The sequence below is a fragment of the Lepus europaeus genome, chromosome 11, assembly GCF_033115175.1.
Source record: "Lepus europaeus isolate LE1 chromosome 11, mLepTim1.pri, whole genome shotgun sequence".
In the NCBI taxonomy this organism is placed as follows: Eukaryota; Metazoa; Chordata; class Mammalia; order Lagomorpha; family Leporidae; genus Lepus; species Lepus europaeus.
In genome coordinates, this window is record NC_084837.1 from 115,980,706 (window position 1) to 116,002,500 (window position 21,795).

The 21,795-nt window shown below is 58.4% G+C and overlaps 1 protein-coding gene across 3 annotated transcripts in view; it reads right to left on the reverse strand.

Annotated features, from left to right (window-relative positions):
- Window positions 1-21,795, reverse strand: part of THSD4 (thrombospondin type 1 domain containing 4) — a 409,353-nt gene that overhangs the window by 321,336 nt on the left and 66,222 nt on the right. For all 3 annotated transcript variants that reach the window (XM_062206542.1, XM_062206540.1, XM_062206539.1), the window contains exon 4: window positions 8,179-8,522. In XM_062206542.1, the coding sequence (XP_062062526.1) occupies window positions 8,179-8,522 (344 nt within the window). The remainder of the gene's footprint in view (window positions 1-8,178; window positions 8,523-21,795) is intronic.

Sequence of the window (21,795 nt, forward strand, 5' to 3'; positions counted from 1 at the left end):
GAAGAGGGACTGGGGGAACAACCGTTCACCCCCAAAGCCAGGACGGAAAGGCTCTCGGCACCGACACAGACAAGCCATGCTCCAGTCATGGAGGGAAAGGCGAGGCCTGGCTGCTGTGGTCAGGACCCACGAACGGCACTGCGGGCCACCAAGAGGACCAGACGCGCCGAGGGCCGGGCCTGACCTGGGCACTCGAGCGAGAGTGGAGGCTGAAGCCCGGTGGCTCGGGGCCACACTCTCAGGTGCCTGCCGAGTGCCTTACGCGCGGGACCCTGCCCATCAGGAAAGCCTCGGACAGTGCACTGCACTCTGCAAACCCCGCCCACACGCAGACAAGGGCATTGCGGCCACCAACAGGCGCGAGGGAGGGTCCCAGCATGAGCGTGAGACCCCCTTCTGGGATGCACATGTCCACAGCCATCGTGCCTGCCCCCAACCCCGCGCAGAGCGAGAGGCGCGGATGGCTTGGAGAGGGTTCCAGGCTGTGCTGCTGTCAGGGGCGATGCGCTCTTTGTTCTGGTAACTAATGAAATACCTCTGGCACTGAAGGAAGTACAAAATGCCGCGGGAACGAGCAGGCCCTCTGCAGCCGGTCTGAGGTCAGCGCTGCGCCGGAGCCTCCATCTGGCTGCAGGCTTTGCTAACCTCCAGGCAGAAGCGCACAAACCAGCGGCCCTGGCTCCCCCAACAAACGCCCTCCCAGGAATGGCCAGGGTTTCCGAGAGGGACACGAAGCACACAAAACCACCACTTCTCCGGATGGCGTCGGCAGGCGGCACCACGCCAGACAGCTTGGGGTGCAACTCCTGCCTCAGAAGCTGCAGACTCAACTTCCTCCGGGGGGGGGGGGGGGGGCGGGGGGACACCAGGAGACACCAGGAGCGTGGAGCATGCAGATCCAGGGCAGGGCTTCCCCTGCTACCCTTCCAGCGCGCCAGGACACCAACAGCAGCCCCTCCCCCTGCCACGTGGCTTCCGCCCCCGCCCGGGGGGAACAAGGCTCCCCCACTAGCATGGAGGGCCGGGAAATCACACGTGGCTTCGTGCAGCTTAATTAACACCAAGGTTTCCTCTTAGGCATTGTAAGGAGCCTCCGTGGCTCCAGGGGCCTTCGGGACAGAAATAACACATTGCTCCCAACCATTCATGAGGAGACGCAAGGGCCTCCCACAACGAGGGAGGGGAAGGAGGAGCTGAGCAAACAAATGATCCCCACGGCCACCCGGACAGTGCCCCAGGGAGGCGGGAACTGATGGGTAAACACCACATACTCCATCTGCTTGAGATTCGAAACTTGGAAGCTTTCAAAGAAAACATACACACACACACACAGCGCACATCTGTGCGCAGACACGTATGTGCAGTCTTCAAAATGTTCATGGAAACGTGCACGATGGAAGGGAAGAATGGGTGGATGTCACTCACCTTTCAACTCCTTATTTCAGGAACCTTCCGAAGGGCCTTGCACGCATGTGAGAAATGACAGACAGGGACACGGGTTATCAGTGAGGGTAAGGATCAAGCCATGCTTCCCGAACGGAGTCTTACGGCTCTGCCAACTGCTTTCACAGGTGTTACCTCTCTGACCCCCACAAGAGGCCTGGGTGGTACACAGAGGACATACAATTACTCGGGTTTTATGGGGTACACTGCGGGGTTCCTGTGGGCCACCCTGCTGGCAATGCCTGCGTGCAGCTGGGAAGTGGGGTCTGCTCCCTTCTGGCCCCGGATTCCCGCCAGGTGGGGCAGAGCAGCACTAGCAGGGCAGTTGTGCAAAAGACCCCATGGAGGAGCGCACACGCCACAAGACACGTCGGCAGACAGGGTGGGGACAGCTGCGAAGTCAGGAGCAAAACCATCCCATGCATCTGAGAGCACGCACCTGGGGGCCGGGCCGCCACCCCTCGGTCTCCTTCCACCGCACGGATGGCAGCAACGATGTGGGGAACACTCAGAACGGACACTGGGCCCCATCACCCATCAGGACGAGGCGAGAGACCTCAGTGACTGCGACAGAACAGGACCCTTGTCTTTGACCATCGTGGGATCAAAGTACTCAGGAGGGCAGGGGAAGGACCCTGACCTGGGATTCAGAGCTGTGCCCTCTGCACCAGCTCCCCAGGCATCGGCTGTCTCCAGCTTCATTGTCAGGTCAAAAGAACACCAAGGCAGGGTGGGGTGTTGTCCCCTTCCCGAGAGGCACACAGACCCGACGACCACAGAGAACACATCTGAGGTCTCTAAGCAGTGAAGGTCCTGGTAAGGGTTCCAGCAACCTAACCCAAGGGCACGCCAAATGGGTATAGAAAACAGAATTAAAAGATAAGTTCACTTTGGTGGGAAAAACTTTGAAATCCACACATAGTTTATCATCACACGCATTTATTTCCCTGGAAGACTGCTCATAGTGATGATTTCAATCTTTTTTTTTTTTGGGGGGGGGGGCAGGGCATGGGAATACATCGATCATTTAGTTCCACTGGGTTTTGAAGTCCCCCTGTGCACCTGAACCAAGCCATGGGAGCAGCATCAGCCCCCAGCCAGGGCATGCCACCATCCCAGGACTGACGTGGGTGGGGCACTGGTGCCACGGCCAACATACAGCACTCACAGGGCATCGATCGGGGAGACGCTCGAGTGGACGATGCCCTGTGCACACCCTCACTTTAAAACAGCAGCACCAGCCACCACGCTCTCAGCAATGAGCTTTCTCAAAAGGCTTCTGGTCTGATCCCAAAAGCAGCCTGTGCTCACTCCCTGTCTCCCGGGGTCACTCCTGTGTCCTGTGCTCACTCCCTGTCTCCCGGGGTCACTCCCTATCTCCCGGTGTCACTCCTGTGTCCTGTGCTCACTCCCTGTCTCCCGGGGTCACTCCATGTCTCCCAGGGTCACTCCTGTGTTCTGTGCTCACTCCCTGTCTCCCGGGGTCACTACCTACCTCCCGGGGTCACTCCTGTGTCCTGTGCTCACTCCCTGTCTCCCGGGGTCACTCCATGTCTCCCGGGGTCACTCCTGTGTCCTGTGCTCACTCCCTGTCTCCCGGGGTCACTCCATGTCTCCCGGGGTCACTCCTGTGTCCTGTACTCACTCCCTGTCTCCCGGGGTCACTCCCTGTCTCCTGGGGTCACTCCCTGTGTCCCGGGGTGACTCCCTGTGTCCTGGGGTCACTCCCTGTGTCCTCTGCTCACTCCCTGTCTCCCGGGGTCACTCCCTGTCTCCCGGGGTCACTCCCTGTGTCCCGGGGTCACTCCCTGTGTCCTATGCTCACTCCCTGTCTCCCGGGGTCACTCCCTGTGTCCTGGGGTCACTCCCTGTGTCCTATGCTCACTCCCTGTCTCCCGGGGTCACTCCCTGTGTCCCGGGGTCACTCTCTGTCTCCTGTGCTCACTCCCTGTCTCCTGGGGTCCCTCTCTCATCAGCAGCCTTCACTGGAGCCCCTGGGACCATTCACAGCCTCAGACTGTGACACGCCCTTTATGCCTTGAGGTCTCGGTGGCCTGGCGGCTTGATCTGGGAAGCACCCTCCTCACACAGGCCCAGCTAAAATCCTTCCCCTTCAAAGCTCAGCCCCCTGTGCTTCCTCCATGGAGCTCTCCCTGGCTTCTCCATCTTCCTCTCTCCTCTCTTCCCACACCCCGGGCCTTGCTCCCAGCAGAGCCCCGGGTACTGGGACTTGGATGTGCTGGCGGTTTGCCTGTCTGCCTCGCCCACCCCTCTAGCTTGGCCTGCGAGGATAAGGAAGAAAGCCTCACTGCTGCTCTGTGCCACCAAACCCCGGCCACCCCCAACCCCACAGTGCACTCTTACCCTTCCAGGAGGTGTCCTGGCCATGGCATCAACCCAGGTCCCACAGATCAGCCTGTGTTCATCCCCAGGGAAGAACTCTCACCACACTCCACCAGGTGGCTATCAGATGGACTTAAAACAGAATCCAGGGACCGGTACTGTGGCATAGCGGATAAAGCTACCACCTACAATGCTAGCATCCCATATGGGCACCGGTTCAAATCCCAGCTGCTCCTCTTCCAATCCAGCTCTCTGCTATGGCCTGGAAAGCAGTAGAGATGACCCAAGTTCTTGGGCCCCTGTACCCGCATGGGAGACCTGGAAGAAGCTCCTGGATCCTGGCTTCAGATTGTCCCAGCTCTGGCCATTGTGGCCAACTGGGGAGTGAACCAGCAATGGAAGACCTCTCTCTCTCTCTCTCTCTCTCTCTCTCTCTCTCTCTCTCTATCTTTCTCTGCTTCTGCCTTTCAAAAAAATAAACAAATATTTTGGAAAAAAAAAACAGAATCAAGAAGCTGGCACTGTGGCACAGTGAGTGCAGTTGGGCATTGGTTTGAGTCCTGGCTGCTCCACTTCTGATCCAACTCCCTGCTAATGGCCTGGGAAAGCAATGGAAGATGGCCCAAGTCCTTGGGCCACTGAACTCAGAAGAAGCTTCTGAATCTTGGCTTTGGATCAGCTCAGCTTCAGCCATTGCAGCCATCTGGGGAGTGAACCAGTGGATGGAAGACCTCTCTCTGTGTCTCTACCTCTCTCTGTAACTCTTTCAAAGAAATAAAATAAGTCTTTAAACAAAAAAAGTAAAAACAAAACTGAAATACAGAGTAATGCCTGGGTTGCCTCTGTCAATGAAGCCCTGAGTTTCTGAGGCGGCCTTAAAAGCTCCCCACAAGAATTTGGAGCCCATGGTACAGCCAGTTTCGGAGTGGCTATGTATCCTAAAAGCTTTGGGATAAAGAGTCCAGAAAGATTTCCGTTTCCATATCACATAAAGAGGTGTTGGTTTATCCAGTTTGGTTTAATGAGCAAGTGTTACCTTTAACTTTTTCTGGAGGGGCAGGCATGAGAGAGGTGGGAAGCAGTGCAGAGCTGGGTCTACACTGACCATGTGGCCTGCCTTGCCTGCCCCTGAAGAAGACATTTGTCCTCTGCTCTGGAGTTTGTCATTCATACAGGGAGCGACACAGGTGCACCACACAGGTCGGGATGGTGATGTTCATGCTGCAGGTAAAAGGACCAAAAGTGAGCAGCCCAGCTTCCTGCTGCTGTACTCCCTGGGAGACGGCGAGGCAGACCCACATGGAGCTCCCAGCTTTGGCCTGCCAGCCGCAGTCACTGGAGGCATTTGAGTGAACCAGCAGTGGGAGTGTGCTCACTTGCTCACATTTGTCCCCACTCTCTGTCATAAGAAAATGAAAATTTAAAATTTTCCAAGTAAAACAGACTACCTGGGACACATCCATAGCCTCCAAACCAGGATCCCTCCTGGGCAGGGTAGAGATGGGGACCTTGGCTGCTCTAACTCGCTACAAGAGACTGACACACGTGTGCTGTCAGAGATTCCAGTGCATGCCCACTGTGGGAGATCCTGAGCACGCTCACCAAAGTTGGGAAACCCTACCAACCAGTATCCAACCCCGACCTTTCTTTCTATGGGAACCTGAGGCTGTAAAGACCAGGGGCCCCCAAACTTGGCGGGACTGGGATCTCACCATCGTCTGAGGGAGAACCCCAGAGACTACTGTTGGTGTGGGGTGTTACATGGATGGCAGAATCGCTTAAAAAAAAGGGGGGGGCAAAGGATTCCTGTGGTCAGCCAAAGCTGGAACCCTCTGCTCCACTTGGATCCAAACCCCAGCTCCTACAGCGGAGCAGGCCAGCTGGTGCCTGTTACACCAAGCTTGCGCCTATGACCATGCAGAATCGATTATTAGGCTTAAAAACATAACTGTCAGTTTGCAAACAGCTTCACCACACTGCTAGGAAGAGCCTCAAGTCCCACATATCTATCCCAGAGTCTGACCATGTAGTAGAAGCTCCACAAATCCTAGTTGGAAGGTGGAATACTATCACTCGTTAGCTGACTGCAATTACATGTTGAGTTGTAAAGCTTAGGAAGGTCAAACAGCACCCCCTGTTAGCTGACCAGCGTGTGAGCACGGCAAGTTCATCTCAGACATCTGAACACCAACAGCCTTTGCATCAGACCTCAAAGAGAAGCAGAGAGAGGCAGACAGCCACACGGAGAACATGCTGACACTGTTTCTTGGGGTCTAATCCACTGTGCAAGGTCTTAATGATAGGGCCACAGAAGCAAATGTGAGGTCCACCCGCCGGAAGCAGGACACATGTCCAAGCACAGGCCTCCCAGGCTCGTATTTGGATTGCTTCACCCAAAACTGTCAAAGTGCCAGGACAGGGATAAAGACTTGTGGGAACCGCATAGTAAACAGTAACTGGCCCCGTGTCAATAAGCAAGGGAAAAAATGTCCAGCTGTCCCAGTGCAGGGGCTGGAATGGGAGCCTCGTCCTCCGGTGGCTCTCCCACGCTCTCACCACTAGTGCCACCTGCCCCTGCCCTGCCCACGCTGGCGCTGGCCGGGATCGGAGAGCCGCTGCACTACCTTCAAATCCCAGCTCTCCCAGCGTCTCCAGACAGTTCTGCTACCACCTAGGCCCTCATGTTCCTCGGGGGACACCCAGAGCCGTGACCACCTGTGTTTGCATCCCGACTATGTGGCGTTGGGCTGGTGAGGCCACCTCTCTGGGGCTCCAACCCCTCACTGCTAAAGTGAGGATGATGTTAGCACAGAGCTACCGGCGCACGGCCGTGAGCACAGTGCCTGCAGAACAGGCGTTCACATGACTTAGCTGTCATCAATCACCAGGTTTTTCTCTTTCCTTTTGTTTCCACGCTTTTGTCAGTTTGGTTGCAAAACTCACTGGGCAGTAAAGCTGACCTTAACGGACACAGGGCTATTCATGGCTTTTTTTTTTTTTTTAAATCCTACTCGGCGTGATCACTCATCCATTCGTTTCACTGCAGAAGCGACAATGTGCTTGGTTACGGGTGCCTCCCTGCCATGGACAGAATACCATTAATCTGTGGAATACGCCCCGGACTCCCTTCCTAACACTGGCACAGCTCTGAATTGAAGGCTGCGGTGCTGTGGCTGGGATGATGGGGAAAACATGCATCCAGCCACAGGAGTAGAAGCAGAAGCCCTGGCCCGGACCGACTGGGGTGCTTGTCTCGCCACACAGCAGGAGGAGAACACGCCCGCACCCCTGCCCGCTGGCCTCTCTCTTCACACTTCCTGCCAGGCCCTGGAGTTCCCTGTTCTCTTCTCCTCTCTTCCATCCACCGGTGCAGTGGGCAGGTGTGTGGCAGTGTGGCTCAACGGCACTTGGGCATGAGGGTGAGGCAGCCCCCCACTCAGGACACTCATGCGAGTATCCTGTAAGCACAGGGCGTGTCCCCGGCTCTCTGTGTCCTTTGTATCCCTTGTTTTCCTACTGCTTTTCTGACAAGCATTTCCTCAGAGCCCACCAGGGACCTCGGCACCAGGGCACCCAACAGGCAATGCTGTGTGGCAGCCCTCGCATCACCCATGGGTGAGCCCTCTCAGCCCGTGTTCCTGCTTCTGTGGAACTCCCTGCTCGCACATTCACACTTCCCAGAGCAGCACCCGCTATTCTGAAGCCATTTCTAGAGTGTATTTTTCTTGATTATGAAAAAAAGAAGAAGAAAAAAAACCACATCCTCACAACAGTGTGCACTCAAATACTCTGGAGGAACTTTCCAGAAAAGCTTACGGGATACTGGAACCCACCCAGGACTCCACTCACCTTTACCCAAAGTCTAGCAACTTCTACAGCCCTCGGGTCAGACAGCTCTGCCTCCTGTGCCGTCAGCTCAGACCCACACAGCCTGTGGCCAGGGCAGCGCTGGAACCCAGGTCCCCCCCACCGCTTACACCCTTCCCTGGTGACACCGAACGTGTCTCATAATTAGCGTGGCTGTGAAGAGTGTTCAGATCCGCAGGTGAAGTGGAACCAAGGCTTTATAGCAAAATAACACTCACAAGATAAAAGGAGCTATACGAAGCAAGAGTGCTCCCCCACCCAGCAGAGGCAGCGCATCTGAGACAGGGGCAGGGGTACGCAACAGGCACACCTGCACAGGCAAGCGCGGGGCAGGGGGCAGGGAGACGGTAGAGACGCGGGGACTCAGGGCTGGCACAGCTGCCAAGGGCAGGGGTAGGGGTGCAGGTGTAGGAGCGCCGGGCGTGCGCAGCGGCGCTGGACAGAGGCAGAGCGGGCTCCACGCAGGCGCAGCGGCGCGGGGCGGACGCAGGCACAGGGGCAGGTGCACGGGGCTGGGGCGCGTACCTTCTTTCTGCTGGGGCTCCGCCGCCGCGCAGGGCCTGCGAGTGCCGGCTGCCTCGCAGCGCGGCGGGTCCTTGGCGGCCGGCGTCGGGGCCGGGCGCGGCGCGCAGCTCCTGGCGGCTCCGGTGCAGCGGCACTGAGGTGCGCACGGCCGACAGCACGCGGCCCGCGAAGGCACGCGTCGGGGCGCGGGCCGGGCTGGGCAGGCAGGGCCGCGTCTGCTCCTTCACGCCGCCGCTGCAGCTGCGCGAGCAGGCGGACCAGGGGCCCCAGGCTCCCCACACGCCCGGGGCGCCGCCGCTGTCCTCTGGGGCGGCCTCAGCCGCCGCGGCCATCCGCTGTGGGACCTGCAGAGACAGAGGCCATTAGGGACCCAAGGCTACTCCGTGCCACCCCGGCTCTGGGCAGGGCCCCTGTGCCCCACAAGCAGAGCAGGGTGGACCGACACTGCCCGGCCTTTGTGCCTCACGGCCTTGAACAGCCCTTACTTCCCTTTCAAGGTGAAGGTTCCGGGAGGGCCAGGTGGGTTGCGGTCCACCTCGCCCCAATTCCAGTAATGAGAGGGGGTTGTCTGGGCCTCTCCGAGGTCCCCTGTGTTTGGGGACAGGCAGGTCGCTACCCCACAGGGTGCAGGGACACTTGGGTTAGGTTATTGAGTGCACAGGCTCAGAGCAGAATAAACACGTGTGAGAAGCTAAAACCATCGTTTCCGGCTTCCATGGGAAATTCACAGAGGTGAAAGTGTCAGGAAGTTTAGAAGTCCTGTCCACTCTGCAGTGTTACCAACCGATTGCCTCCTTTCCCAGAGCGCCGTGGTGCAGACACAGAGCAGGTGTGTGTGGTGCCTGCACTGCAGGATCCTGCTCTAAGCTCCAGCTGCGGCCTGGGCTGGGCCCCTGAGGACCTGGAGCAAAGCAGCCTCCATCCACACCAGTGGCCTGGACCGGCAGAGCCTGCACCTGCACACCAAGCCCTGTGCGGCGGCCACCATGTGCTGGGCAGCATCTGTGGCTCCTCGCAGGGCCTGGCTGCCCTTCCTGGGCAGTCACGCTCACAGCTGTCATTAAGCGGCAACTCTCAATGGCAGCCGACACCTGTCAGCTCGCGTCAACACAGCAGCGCTGCTCATTTCCAGTCTCGACAGCCTCAGAGACAGGCATCTGTCCGATCCCGCGGCTGTGGCAGGGTGCAATCCCAAGTTCTGGTGCCTCCCTCTCCCCAGCTTCCAGCTGCTCTCCAGGGTGTCCTTACCGTGGGTTCCTGAACAACTTTATCACTTTCCTTAGAATGCAAGGTTTTCAAAGAACCACAGGCTACATCTGACACGCAACATTGTTCTCCATAGCACAGCCCCGCCCGGGAGCACAAAAGCCTTGTACCGCGGCGCTCTCCTTCCATCCCCACCGTGCCATGAGCAGTGAGATCATCCGGGTCACCTCCCCTCTGTGTGGGTGAACAGAGAAGACTCAACAGAGACTGGTCTGCTGCACCTGCTGCTGTGGCCACTGACAGCCAAGGCTCGGGGCTCTGAGAGCACCCAGGTCGCCAGGAGCAGCAGCTGTTGTCTCCAGCAGCCAGGGCTGGGGTCTTGGGATGGCGCAGGCCCCCAGGGAAGCAGTCACCCCACAGCCACGGCCTTATTGAATTGAAGCCACCTTGCTTCCACCACACCCCAGTGCTCGTGCGCTGGTCTCTGGACAACCTCTGCAGCTTCACTTGGGTTCTGGAAGGCTCAGGGACGGGTGAAAGACGGCTGCGGGCTCTCACGCCAGAGGTGTAGGGACCCCTGAAGGCTGAAGTCAGTGGGGGCCCCGAGCTGAGCCAAGGTGAGTGCCAGGTGATAATGGGCCAGCCCGCGGGAGTGGGTGAGAGCAGGAAGAGAGGGGGAGGGTGGTGGTGACCCCTGGCAGGGCAGCTGGGTGTGGGCACAGCACAGCCTGGCGTACAGGTGCCCTCATCTCATCTCACTGGGCCAGGCACCAGGAGAGGGGCATTTTGCCTGCTGATCCAAAAAACAAAACAACCAAACAAAACTCGGGCCTTTGTTCCTCCTCCTCCTCCTTGACTGCCCTGGCTCATTAACCCCAAATGGGCACTGCAGGCGCGGAGGAGGCTGCCTTGAGTCTGATGGCCGAGTCCTCGTGAGGCCCCAAAGAACAGGTGCACACCCGGAGAGGGCCGGGGGGTCGCCAGGGCACAGACTGCAGCCTCACAGGCCCTGGAAGCTGAAAAAGGCTGGAAGTGACACGGCCCTGGCCACACTGGGTCTGGACCGTGGGGCTCGGAAATCCTGAGGGAAGATGTCCCTGCTGTCCCAGGCCCTCCCTCTGGCAGCCTGACCACCTCACATGTGCCAGGACGGGAAGAACTGTGGCTGGCCGTGCCTTCTGAGGGCACAGGTGCACGTGGACTGGCTCCTGGGCGGCAAGGGGAGAGCTGGCACTAGCCACACTCCCCAGCGCCCCTCTGCCCACCTGCCCGGCCACCCTGGGTTGGGGGGGTGTTATTTTGCTCCTGCTACAGGGAGGAGACGGAGCCTGTGTGGTCTCAGGCCAGCAAGAGGCAGCAACAGCACCAGATTGAGCGCCCCCAGCCCCGGGACCCCTGCTTCCACTTCAGCAGGCTGCCTCTGCTCGTGTTGTTGGTGGCAAAGGGAAGTGCAGGCTGAGGAGAACTCAGCTCAGCCGGGGTGGCGTTTGGTGGCAGGAGATCCGGTAGACGAACAAAGGCGGAAGAGTGAGTTTCGCAGAGCACGGGGCCACAGCTGTCGCGTGTGGGTTAGACACACAGCTACACTGCAAATCCCTTCCCACAGCTAATCCCACCCTGAGTCGAGCCTCCTGCTGCCGAAGTGAGGACAGAAAACACAAAGCCACACCCCCCCTGCTGTAGTCGCAACAACTCTCTCAGTGGGAGCTGAGCTACGGGCAGTGACTTGAAATTCCATCTGGGTCCCCTGGGCGGGAGTCCAACCGCAGGCTCCGGAGTCGTGTTTTTAGAGCGCCCGGCCAGGAACAGAGGAAAACTGGAAAAACAGAAAGGAAGGAGAAAAACAGAGAAAGGAAAAACAAATTGAAGGGAAAATAAGGGGAGGACGGTCGGGGGCAGCCTCCAGCTGTGAGTCAGCCTCTGGCCTGCGCCACTCCTCGACGTCCTGGCCACGTCACCACCTGCGCCTGCTCTGCCGGCAGGCAAGGGTCTTCTGGGGAGGAAGCCTGGGGAGACCGTTTAGGGCTCTGAGACAGAACATGCCTGCGATTAGCATCAACCAACAGGACCGCTGTCAGTCGGTGGCAAAGGAGAAACCAAAGATGAACACGTCCGTCTGGGAGCTGTCTGGGACCAAGACGAAGCCAGTCCCGCGTGGCTCAGCAGTGGGAGGCCTGCTGAGGGCTGGGCTGAGCTGTGGCTGCCGCTGGGCATGCATCACGGGCAGGTGAACTTGTACACGCCCACCCGTGCAGCCCACTCCTTCCGAGGCCACCCACCTGTGCAGCACACAGCTCTAACTCCACAGTCTGAACCCAGCAAGGGTGCTGTGACAAGACCAGGTCCCAGGGGCTGCTCAGCTCCCCAGCAGTAAAACCACTGGGGCCACACAGTCCATCCTAGATGGGGACATGGGCAACTGACATCCCCAAGCCCACTCTCCAATCCGGGACATCCTGCCCCTCTCCCCAACACCCATGACACCCAGAAAACCCTGGCACCATTGCACTTGGAGGCGGCGCCCAAGAAGGGACGCCCCCGGCAAGGAGCAGGCAGCCCTCCGAGGCAGGGACACAGCTCTCCCTGGGAGCCCCACCAGCTGGCACCTCGGCCTTGGAATCCCCGGACTCCAGGGCTGTGAGCAATGAATTCCTGTCTCTGAGGCCACCAGGTTCAGTGTATTTTGTAATGGAAACCTGCACTGAGTGGTGTATTGCAAAACAAATGACATCACAGAGTAATATAAACACCAGATAAAGCACCACAACTCTATGTTATACCCAGACTGGCAAAGACGACAAAGTCGGCAGTATCAACAGGCGAGCTCGCTTCCTGCCCAGGGACCTGAACGGGGCTGGTGGCTGCTCTGAGGGGGCTCAGTGAGGGCCCATCAGCGTCAAGGGCAGGCCCCCAGCTCAACTCAGCTCTGCCGCTCCCAGACACGCTCAGAACCTTACAGGTTTGCAACCTGCTCCTGTGAACAGCGAAATCTGGAACACCCCAGAAACCTACAAATATGCCGAGGCGGGGGAATCTTTGGTGAATTTACAGAATTCACATATCATGAAAATTTACAGAATTTACATACCATGAAAAAAAAAATGCAAGGACGTCCAAAAAGCTCACACCACAGTGCACTGACCTTTGAAGGCCACTTTTCCACAAACTCTCTGAAGCACCCTCCCACGAGCTTAGCTAAAGAGATCCAAGGCACCCCAGCCGTGGGATACTGGCCTGAATGAAGCGGACTGAAAGCTGGAACCAGAAGCTCTCTGTAATAACACAGGCAGCAGGAGTGGGAAAGCAGGTACAAGGAGGCCACACTGCTCGCCTGCCAGCTGCCCCCTTCCCTGGCCAGCCACGTGCCCACATGCCACGCCGATCAGCAGAGGCTTAACCCTCAACACCAGTAACAACTGCCCTTTGCTTAGCACCAAAGCAGGCCACGCTAAGAGCTCGTGGCTCTCTGCATATCACCATCTCATTTAACGAGGGGACAGATGACAGAATCCCAGGGCCACTGTACACAGACACAGACTCCATGCTGTGGCCTTCCCTCGGGGGTGGTAGTCCAGGAGTACTTCGTATATATATATATATATATATATATTTTTGACAGGCAGAGTGGACAGTGAGAGAGAGAGACAGAGAGAAAGGTCTTCCTTTGCCGTTGGTTCACCCTCCAATGGCCGCCGTGGTTGGCGCGCTGCGGCCGGCGCACCGCGCTGATCCGAAGCCAGGAGCCAGGTGCTTCTCCTGGTCTCCCATGGGGTGCAGGGCCCAAGCACTTGGGCCATCCTCCACTGCACTCCCTGGCCACAGCAGAGAGCTGGCCTGGAAGAGGGGCAACCGGGATAGGATCGGTGCCCTGACCGGGACTAGAACCCGGTGTGCCGGCGCCGCAAGGCGGAGGATTAGCCTGTTGAGCCGTGGCGCCGGCTACTTTGTATATTTTGGGTGCAATCCTCCAAGCCTTCACGAACCCCCTCACTTAACATCTGCTCAGTATCTAAACGGTCACCAAGGGGCAAGAGTCAGAGTAGCACACAGGCACAGCCCTCAGGGAAGCCACAGAGGCTGGGCACTCACATCCCACAGCACAGGGCTCGGGCTGTGTGAGGGTGGAGATGGGGAGGGCACGGGGAGGGGGACTGAAACCCGCCCCCCAGAGACTGGTTTGGGAGCTGGACGCCGTACCCGACAATGCTGGGACCACTGGTTACCACCGAGAGCAAGCGTGCTGTGAAATGTACACCCACAGGCAGATGTGCCCGTGGAGTGGCCCTGTCACCACACCCCTCTCCTTGGTCCTGGAGGGATCACTCCGCACTGTGCAAAGTGCAGGGGGAATGCTTCAGGGACCCCTGGCTGAAGTTCAGCTTCGCAAAGTGGCCGGGCCAGCAAGACCCCCTCCTCCCTGGATTCCGAACACCCAGCAAAGCGACAAAACAACCCGATGTCTTCGGCTCCCTGGTGACGGCGAAGCAGCTCTGAATGCTGTGTGCGCTCCGCAGCCTCCTGCCCACCTCTGTCCAGGGTCGTTCCACAAACTCCCTGAGGCCCATGTTAGCTTCTGTTGCTTACAGTAAAGAAAAGGGCTGCAGGAATTATTACATCCTCGTGAAGAAGTGACCAAGATAGCGCTGGAGTAGCTGCGACGGCCCTGCTCCCAGGGTCACAGAGGCTGGGAGGGGTGGTCCAGACCTGGCAGAAGCCTGGGGACCAGGGGCACCCAGGGCTGGAGCGGTCATGCAGAGGCCGTCCCTAACCACGGGCAGAGTAAGCAGAGAGCCATGACTCCCGGGGACGCGCTGGGCTGACCAGGTGCACCGCTGGCCACAGAGCCGGTGAGCTTCCATCACAACCTAGGGCTGAGCACACACAACTGACTGAGCAAGATGGACGGTCACATAAGCTAGGGCCTAACGACCACACCGCGCATCACCGTCGTGAGTGACAGAGCACAGTACACGTCACATAAGCTAGGGTCTAACGACCCCACCACGCATCACCGTCATGAGTGACAGAGCACAGTACGCGTCACATAAGCTAGGGTCTAACGACCCCACCATGCATCACCGTCGTGAGTGACAGAGCACGGTACACGTCACATAAGCTAGGGTTTAACAACCCCACCGTGCATCGCCGTCGTGAGTGACAGGGCACAGTACACGTCACATAAGCTAGGGTCTAACGACCCCACTGCGCATCACCGTCGTGACAGAGCACAGTACACGTCACATAAGCTAGGGTCTAACGACCCCACCACGCATCACCGTCGTGACAGAGCACAGTACACGTCACATAAGCTAGGGTCTAACGACCCCACCACGCATCACCGTCGTGAGTGACAGAGCACAGTACACGTCACATAAGCTAGGGTCTAACGACCCCACCACGCATCACCGTCGTGACAGGGCACAGTACACATCACATAAGCTAGGGTCTAACGACCCCACCACGCATCACCGTCGTGACAGAGCACAGTACACGTCACATAAGCTAGGGTCTAACGACCCCACCACGCATCACCGTCGTGAGTGACAGGGCACGGTACACGTCACATAAGCTAGGGTCTAACGACCCCACCACGCATCACCGTCGTGAGTGACAGGGCACGGTACACGTCACATAAGCTAGGGTCTAACGACCCCACCGTGCATCACCGTCGTGAGTGACAGAGCACGGTATACGTCACATAAGCTAGGGTCTAACGACCCCACCGCACATCACCGTCGTGAGTGACAGGGCACGGTACACGTCACATAAGCTAGGGTCTAACGACCCCACCACGCATCACCGTCGTGAGTGACAGGGCACGGTACACGTCACATAAGCTAGGGTCTAACGACCCCACCACGCATCACCGTCGTGAGTGACAGGGCACGGTACACGTCACATAAGCTAGGGTCTAACGACCCCACCGTGCATCACCGTCGTGAGTGACAGAGCACAGTACACGTCACATAAGCTAGGGTCTAACGACCCCACCGTGCATCACCGTCGTGAGTGACAGAGCACGGTATACGTCACATAAGCTAGGGTCTAACGACCCCACCGCGCATCACCGTCGTGAGTGACAGGGCACGGTACACGTCACATAAGCTAGGGTCTAACGACCCCACCACGCATCACCGTCGTGAGTGACAGGGCACGGTACACGTCACATAAGCTAGGGTCTAACGACCCCACCACGCATCACCGTCGTGAGTGACAGGGCACGGTACACGTCACATAAGCTAGGGTCTAACGACCCCACCGTGCATCACCGTCGTGAGTGACAGAGCACAGTACACGTCACATAAGCTAGGGTCTAACGACCCCACCACGCATCACCGTCGTGAGTGACAGAGCACAGTACACGTCACATAAGCTAGGGTTTAACAACCCCACCGTGCATCGCCGTCGTGAGTGACAGGGCACAGTACACGTCACATAAGCTAGGGTCTAACGACCCCACTGCGCATCACCGTCGTGACAGAGCACAGTACACGTCACATAAGCTAGGGTCTAACGACCCCACCACGCATCACCGTCATGAGTGACAGAGCACAGTACGCGTCACATAAGCTAGGGTCTAACGACCCCACCATGCATCACCGTCGTGAGTGACAGAGCACGGTACACGTCACATAAGCTAGGGTTTAACAACCCCACCGTGCATCGCCGTCGTGAGTGACAGGGCACAGTACACGTCACATAAGCTAGGGTCTAACGACCCCACTGCGCATCACCGTCGTGACAGAGCACAGTACACGTCACATAAGCTAGGGTCTAACGACCCCACCACGCATCACCGTCGTGACAGAGCACAGTACACGTCACATAAGCTAGGGTCTAACGACCCCACCACGCATCACCGTCGTGAGTGACAGAGCACAGTACACGTCACATAAGCTAGGGTCTAACGACCCCACCACGCATCACCGTCGTGACAGGGCACAGTACACATCACATAAGCTAGGGTCTAACGACCCCACCACGCATCACCGTCGTGACAGAGCACAGTACACGTCACATAAGCTAGGGTCTAACGACCCCACCACGCATCACCGTCGTGAGTGACAGGGCACGGTACACGTCACATAAGCTAGGGTCTAACGACCCCACCACGCATCACCGTCGTGAGTGACAGGGCACGGTACACGTCACATAAGCTAGGGTCTAACGACCCCACCGTGCATCACCGTCGTGAGTGACAGAGCACGGTATACGTCACATAAGCTAGGGTCTAACGACCCCACCGCACATCACCGTCGTGAGTGACAGGGCACGGTACACGTCACATAAGCTAGGGTCTAACGACCCCACCACGCATCACCGTCGTGAGTGACAGGGCACGGTACACGTCACATAAGCTAGGGTCTAACGACCCCACCACGCATCACCGTCGTGAGTGACAGGGCACGGTACACGTCACATAAGCTAGGGTCTAACGACCCCACCGTGCATCACCGTCGTGAGTGACAGAGCACAGTACACGTCACATAAGCTAGGGTCTAACGACCCCACCGTGCATCACCGTCGTGAGTGACAGAGCACGGTATACGTCACATAAGCTAGGGTCTAACGACCCCACCGCGCATCACCGTCGTGAGTGACAGGGCACGGTACACGTCACATAAGCTAGGGTCTAACGACCCCACCACGCATCACCGTCGTGAGTGACAGGGCACGGTACACGTCACATAAGCTAGGGTCTAACGACCCCACCACGCATCACCGTCGTGAGTGACAGGGCACGGTACACGTCACATAAGCTAGGGTCTAACGACCCCACCGTGCATCACCGTCGTGAGTGACAGAGCACAGTACACGTCACATAAGCTAGGGTCTAACGACCCCACCACGCATCACCGTCGTGAGTGACAGAGCACAGTACACGTCACATAAGCTAGGGTCTAACGACCCCACCATGCATCACCGTCGTGACAGAGCACAGTACACGTCACATAAGCTAGGGTCTAACGACCCCACCACGCATCACCGTCGTGAGTGACAGAGCACGGTACACGTCACATAAGCTAGGGTCTAACGACCCCACCGCGCATCACCGTCGTGAGTGACAGGGCACGGTACACGTCACATAAGCTAGGGTCTAACGACCCCACCGCGCATCGCCGTCGTGAGTGACAGAGCACAGTACACGTCACATAAGCTAGGGTCTAACGACCCCACCACGCATCACCGTCGTGAGTGACAGAGCACAGTACACGTCACATAAGCTAGGGTCTAACGACCCCACCATGCATCACCGTCGTGACAGAGCACAGTACACGTCACATAAGCTAGGGTCTAACGACCCCACCGCGCATCACCGTCGTGAGTGACAGAGCACGGTACACGTCACATAAGCTAGGGTCTAACGACCCCACCACGCATCACCGTCGTGAGTGACAGAGCACAGTACACGTCACATAAGCTAGGGTCTAACGACCCCACCATGCATCACCGTCGTGACAGAGCACAGTACACGTCACATAAGCTAGGGTCTAACGACCCCACCGCGCATCACCGTCGTGAGTGACAGGGCACGGTACACGTCACATAAGCTAGGGTCTAACGACCCCACCACGCATCACCGTCGTGAGTGACAGGGCACGGTACACGTCACATAAGCTAGGGTCTAACGACCCCACCGCGCATCGCCGTCGTGAGTGACAGAGCACAGTACACGTCACATAAGCTAGGGTCTAACGACCCCACCACGCATCACCGTCGTGAGTGACAGAGCACAGTACACGTCACATAAGCTAGGGTCTAACGACCCCACCACGCATCACCGTCGTGAGTGACAGAGCACAGTACACGTCACATAAGCTAGGGTCTAACGACCCCACCACGCATCACCGTCGTGAGTGACAGAGCACGGTACACGTCACATAAGCTAGGGTTTAACAACCCCACCACGCATCACCGTCGTGAGTGACAGAGCACGGTACACGTCACATAAGCTAGGGTTTAACAACCCCACCACGCATCACCGTCGTGAGTGACAGAGCACGGTACACGTCACATAAGCTAGGGTTTAACAACCCCACCGTGCATCGCCGTCGTGAGTGACAGGGCACAGTACACGTCACATAAGCTAGGGTCTAACAACCCCACCGCGCATCACCGTCGTGAGTGACAGAGCACAGTACACGTCACATAAGCTAGGGTCTAACGACCCCACCACGCATCACCGTCGTAAGTGACAGGGCACAGTACACGTCACATAAGCTAGGGTCTAACGACCCCACCACGCATCACCGTCGTGACAGGGCACAGTACACGTCACATAAGCTAGGGTCTAACGACCCCACCACGCATCACCGTCGTGACAGAGCACAGTACACGTCACATAAGCTAGGGTCTAACGACCCCACCACGCATCACCGTCGTGAGTGACAGGGCACCGTACACGTCACATAAGCTAGGGTCTAACGACCCCACCATGCATCACTGTCGTGAGTGACAGAGCACGGTACACGTCACATAAGCTAGGGTCTAACGACCCCACCATGCATCACCGTCGTGACAGGGCACAGTACACGTCACATAAGCTAGGGTCTAACGACCCCACCGCGCATCACCGTCGTGAGTGACAGAGCACAGTACACGTCACATAAGCTAGGGTCTAACGACCCCACCACGCATCACCGTCGTGACAGAGCACAGTACACGTCACATAAGCTAGGGTCTAACGACCCCACCGCGCATCACCGTCGTGAGTGACAGAGCACAGTACACGTCACATAAGCTAGGGTCTAACGACCCCACCGCGCATCACCGTCGTGAGTGACAGGGCACGGTACACGTCACATAAGCTAGGGTCTAACGACCCCACCGCGCATCACTGTCGTGAGTGACAGAGCACAGTACGCAAGCAGCCTTGTAGTGCAGCTTCAGCGTGGCTGCACTGGGATCACACGAACATGCAGGAACAGGCTGGAGCAAGGAGAACGCACGGTCCATCCCCGAGGCGGGGCCGGGATAAGCCTCCTCGTGATTTAACAAATTTCACTCACAATTACAGCGCTGCTGCTTGCTCATTAAGTAAACAGATTAAAGGCAGAGCCATTCAGACCCAACTGTGGGGGCTGGGAGGTGCTTGGCACAGGGTGGCACCAGCAAACCACAGCCAGGCACGGCTCGCGGTGTGCCAGCACCTTTGGTTTCCGGACTATGTGGAATCACACAAGCACTTGTGGCTTCTGATTCTCTCCCAACAAAACTAATTCTGCCTCCTGCTCATCCTACAACAGGAGCCACAGGCCAGGAGAGAAATGCCCGCGTCATGCTCTAAGGGCAGGCTGGGAGGCCTGGGTTTGGTTTTAGCTGCAGAAAAAAAAAGTGAAAATATATCTGTTTGGTGGCGGCAGAGGGCTTGGCTGTGGAAAGCTGCGAGCGCGTGGGAGTGGGAACAACCAGGACAGTGGGGAGGATGCCCGTGACCCTGGACCCTGCAGGGCCAGGGATGCATCCCATCGCCTGCGTCCACACTGACACTGTCCCCCAAGTGACCCCAATAGCCTGTGTCCACACTGACACTGTCCCCCAAGAGGCCCCAATCGCCTGTGTCCACACTGACGCTGTCCCCCAAGTGGCCCCAATCGCCTGTGTCCACACTGACGCTGTCCCCCAAGTGGCCCCAATCGCCTGCGTCCACACTGACGCTGTCCCCCAAGTGGCCCCAATCGCCTGCGTCCACACTGACGCTGTCCCCCAAGTGGCCCCAATCGCCTGCGTCCACACTGACGCTGTCCCCCAAGTGGCCCCAATCGCCTGCGTCCACACTGACGCTGTCCCCCAAGTGGCCCCAATCGCCTGCGTCCACACTGACGCTGTCCCCCAAGTGGCCCCAATCGCCTGTGTCCACACTGACGCTGTCCCCCAAGTGGCCCCAATCGCCTGTGTCCACACTGACGCTGTCCCCCAAGTGGCCCCAATCGCCTGTGTCCACACTGACGCTGTCCCCCAAGTGGCCCCAATCGCCTGTGTCCACACTGACGCTGTCCCCCAAGTGGCCCCAATCGCCTGTGTCCACACTGACGCTGTCCCCCAAGTGGCCCCAATCGCCTGTGTCCACACTGACGCTGTCCCCCAAGTGGCCCCAATCGCCTGTGTCCACACTGACGCTGTCCCCCAAGTGGCCCCAATCGCCTGTGTCCACACTGACGCTGTCCCCCAAGTGGCCCCAATCGCCTGTGTCCACACTGACGCTGTCCCCCAAGTGGCCCCAATCGCCTGTGTCCACACTGACGCTGTCCCCCAAGTGGCCCCAATCGCCTGTGTCCACACTGACGCTGTCCCCCAAGTGGCCCCAATCGCCTGTGTCCACACTGACGCTGTCCCCCAAGTGGCCCCAATCGCCTGTGTCCCCACTGACGCTGTCCCCCAAGTGGCCCCAATCGCCTGTGTCCACACTGACGCTGTCCCCCAAGTGGCCCCAATCGCCTGTGTCCACACTGACGCTGTCCCCCAAGTGGCCCCAATCGCCTGTGTCCCCACTGACGCTGTCCCCCCAAGTGGCCCCAATCGCCTGTGTCCACACTGACGCTGTCCCCCAAGTGGCCCCAATCGCCTGTGTCCACACTGACGCTGTCCCCCCAAGTGGCCCCAATCGCCTGTGTCCACACTGACGCTGTCCCCCCAAGTGGCCCCAATCGCCTGTGTCCACACTGACGCTGTCCCCCAAGTGGCCCCAATCGCCTGTGTCCACACTGACGCTGTCCCCCAAGTGGCCCCAATCGCCTGTGTCCACACTGACGCTGTCCCCCAAGTGGCCCCAATCGCCTGTGTCCACACTGACGCTGTCCCCCCAAGTGGCCCCAATCGCCTGTGTCCACACTGACGCTGTCCCCCCAAGTGGCCCCAATCGCCTGTGTCCACACTGACGCTGTCCCCCAAGTGGCCCCAATCGCCTGTGTCCACACTGACGCTGTCCCCCAAGTGGCCCCAATCGCCTGTGTCCACACTGACGCTGTCCCCCAAGTGGCCCCAATCGCCTGTGTCCACACTGACGCTGTCCCCCAAGTGGCCCCAATCGCCTGTGTCCACACTGACGCTGTCCCCCAAGTGGCCCCAATCGCCTGTGTCCACACTGACGCTGTCCCCCAAGTGGCCCCAATCGCCTGTGTCCACACTGACGCTGTCCCCCAAGTGGCCCCTAGCCCTGCCCCTCGGCGTGAACAAGTGCAGAACTGCACAGCCAATGTCCCAGCCTCAGGCCACTGAGACTTGGGGAAGAAAGGGTTAAACAGAGTGGCCCTCAGGGTGTGGACTCCAACCCCCACCCCAGGCTGCCACTTCCTCCACTCCCCAAGCCCCGTCCCTTCAGCTTCTGCCACTCAAGTTGAAGCCAACTCCTCTGCCAGCAGCCCGGCAAGCATTCATGGAATGATACCTGCCACAGCTGGCCGCTCTGCC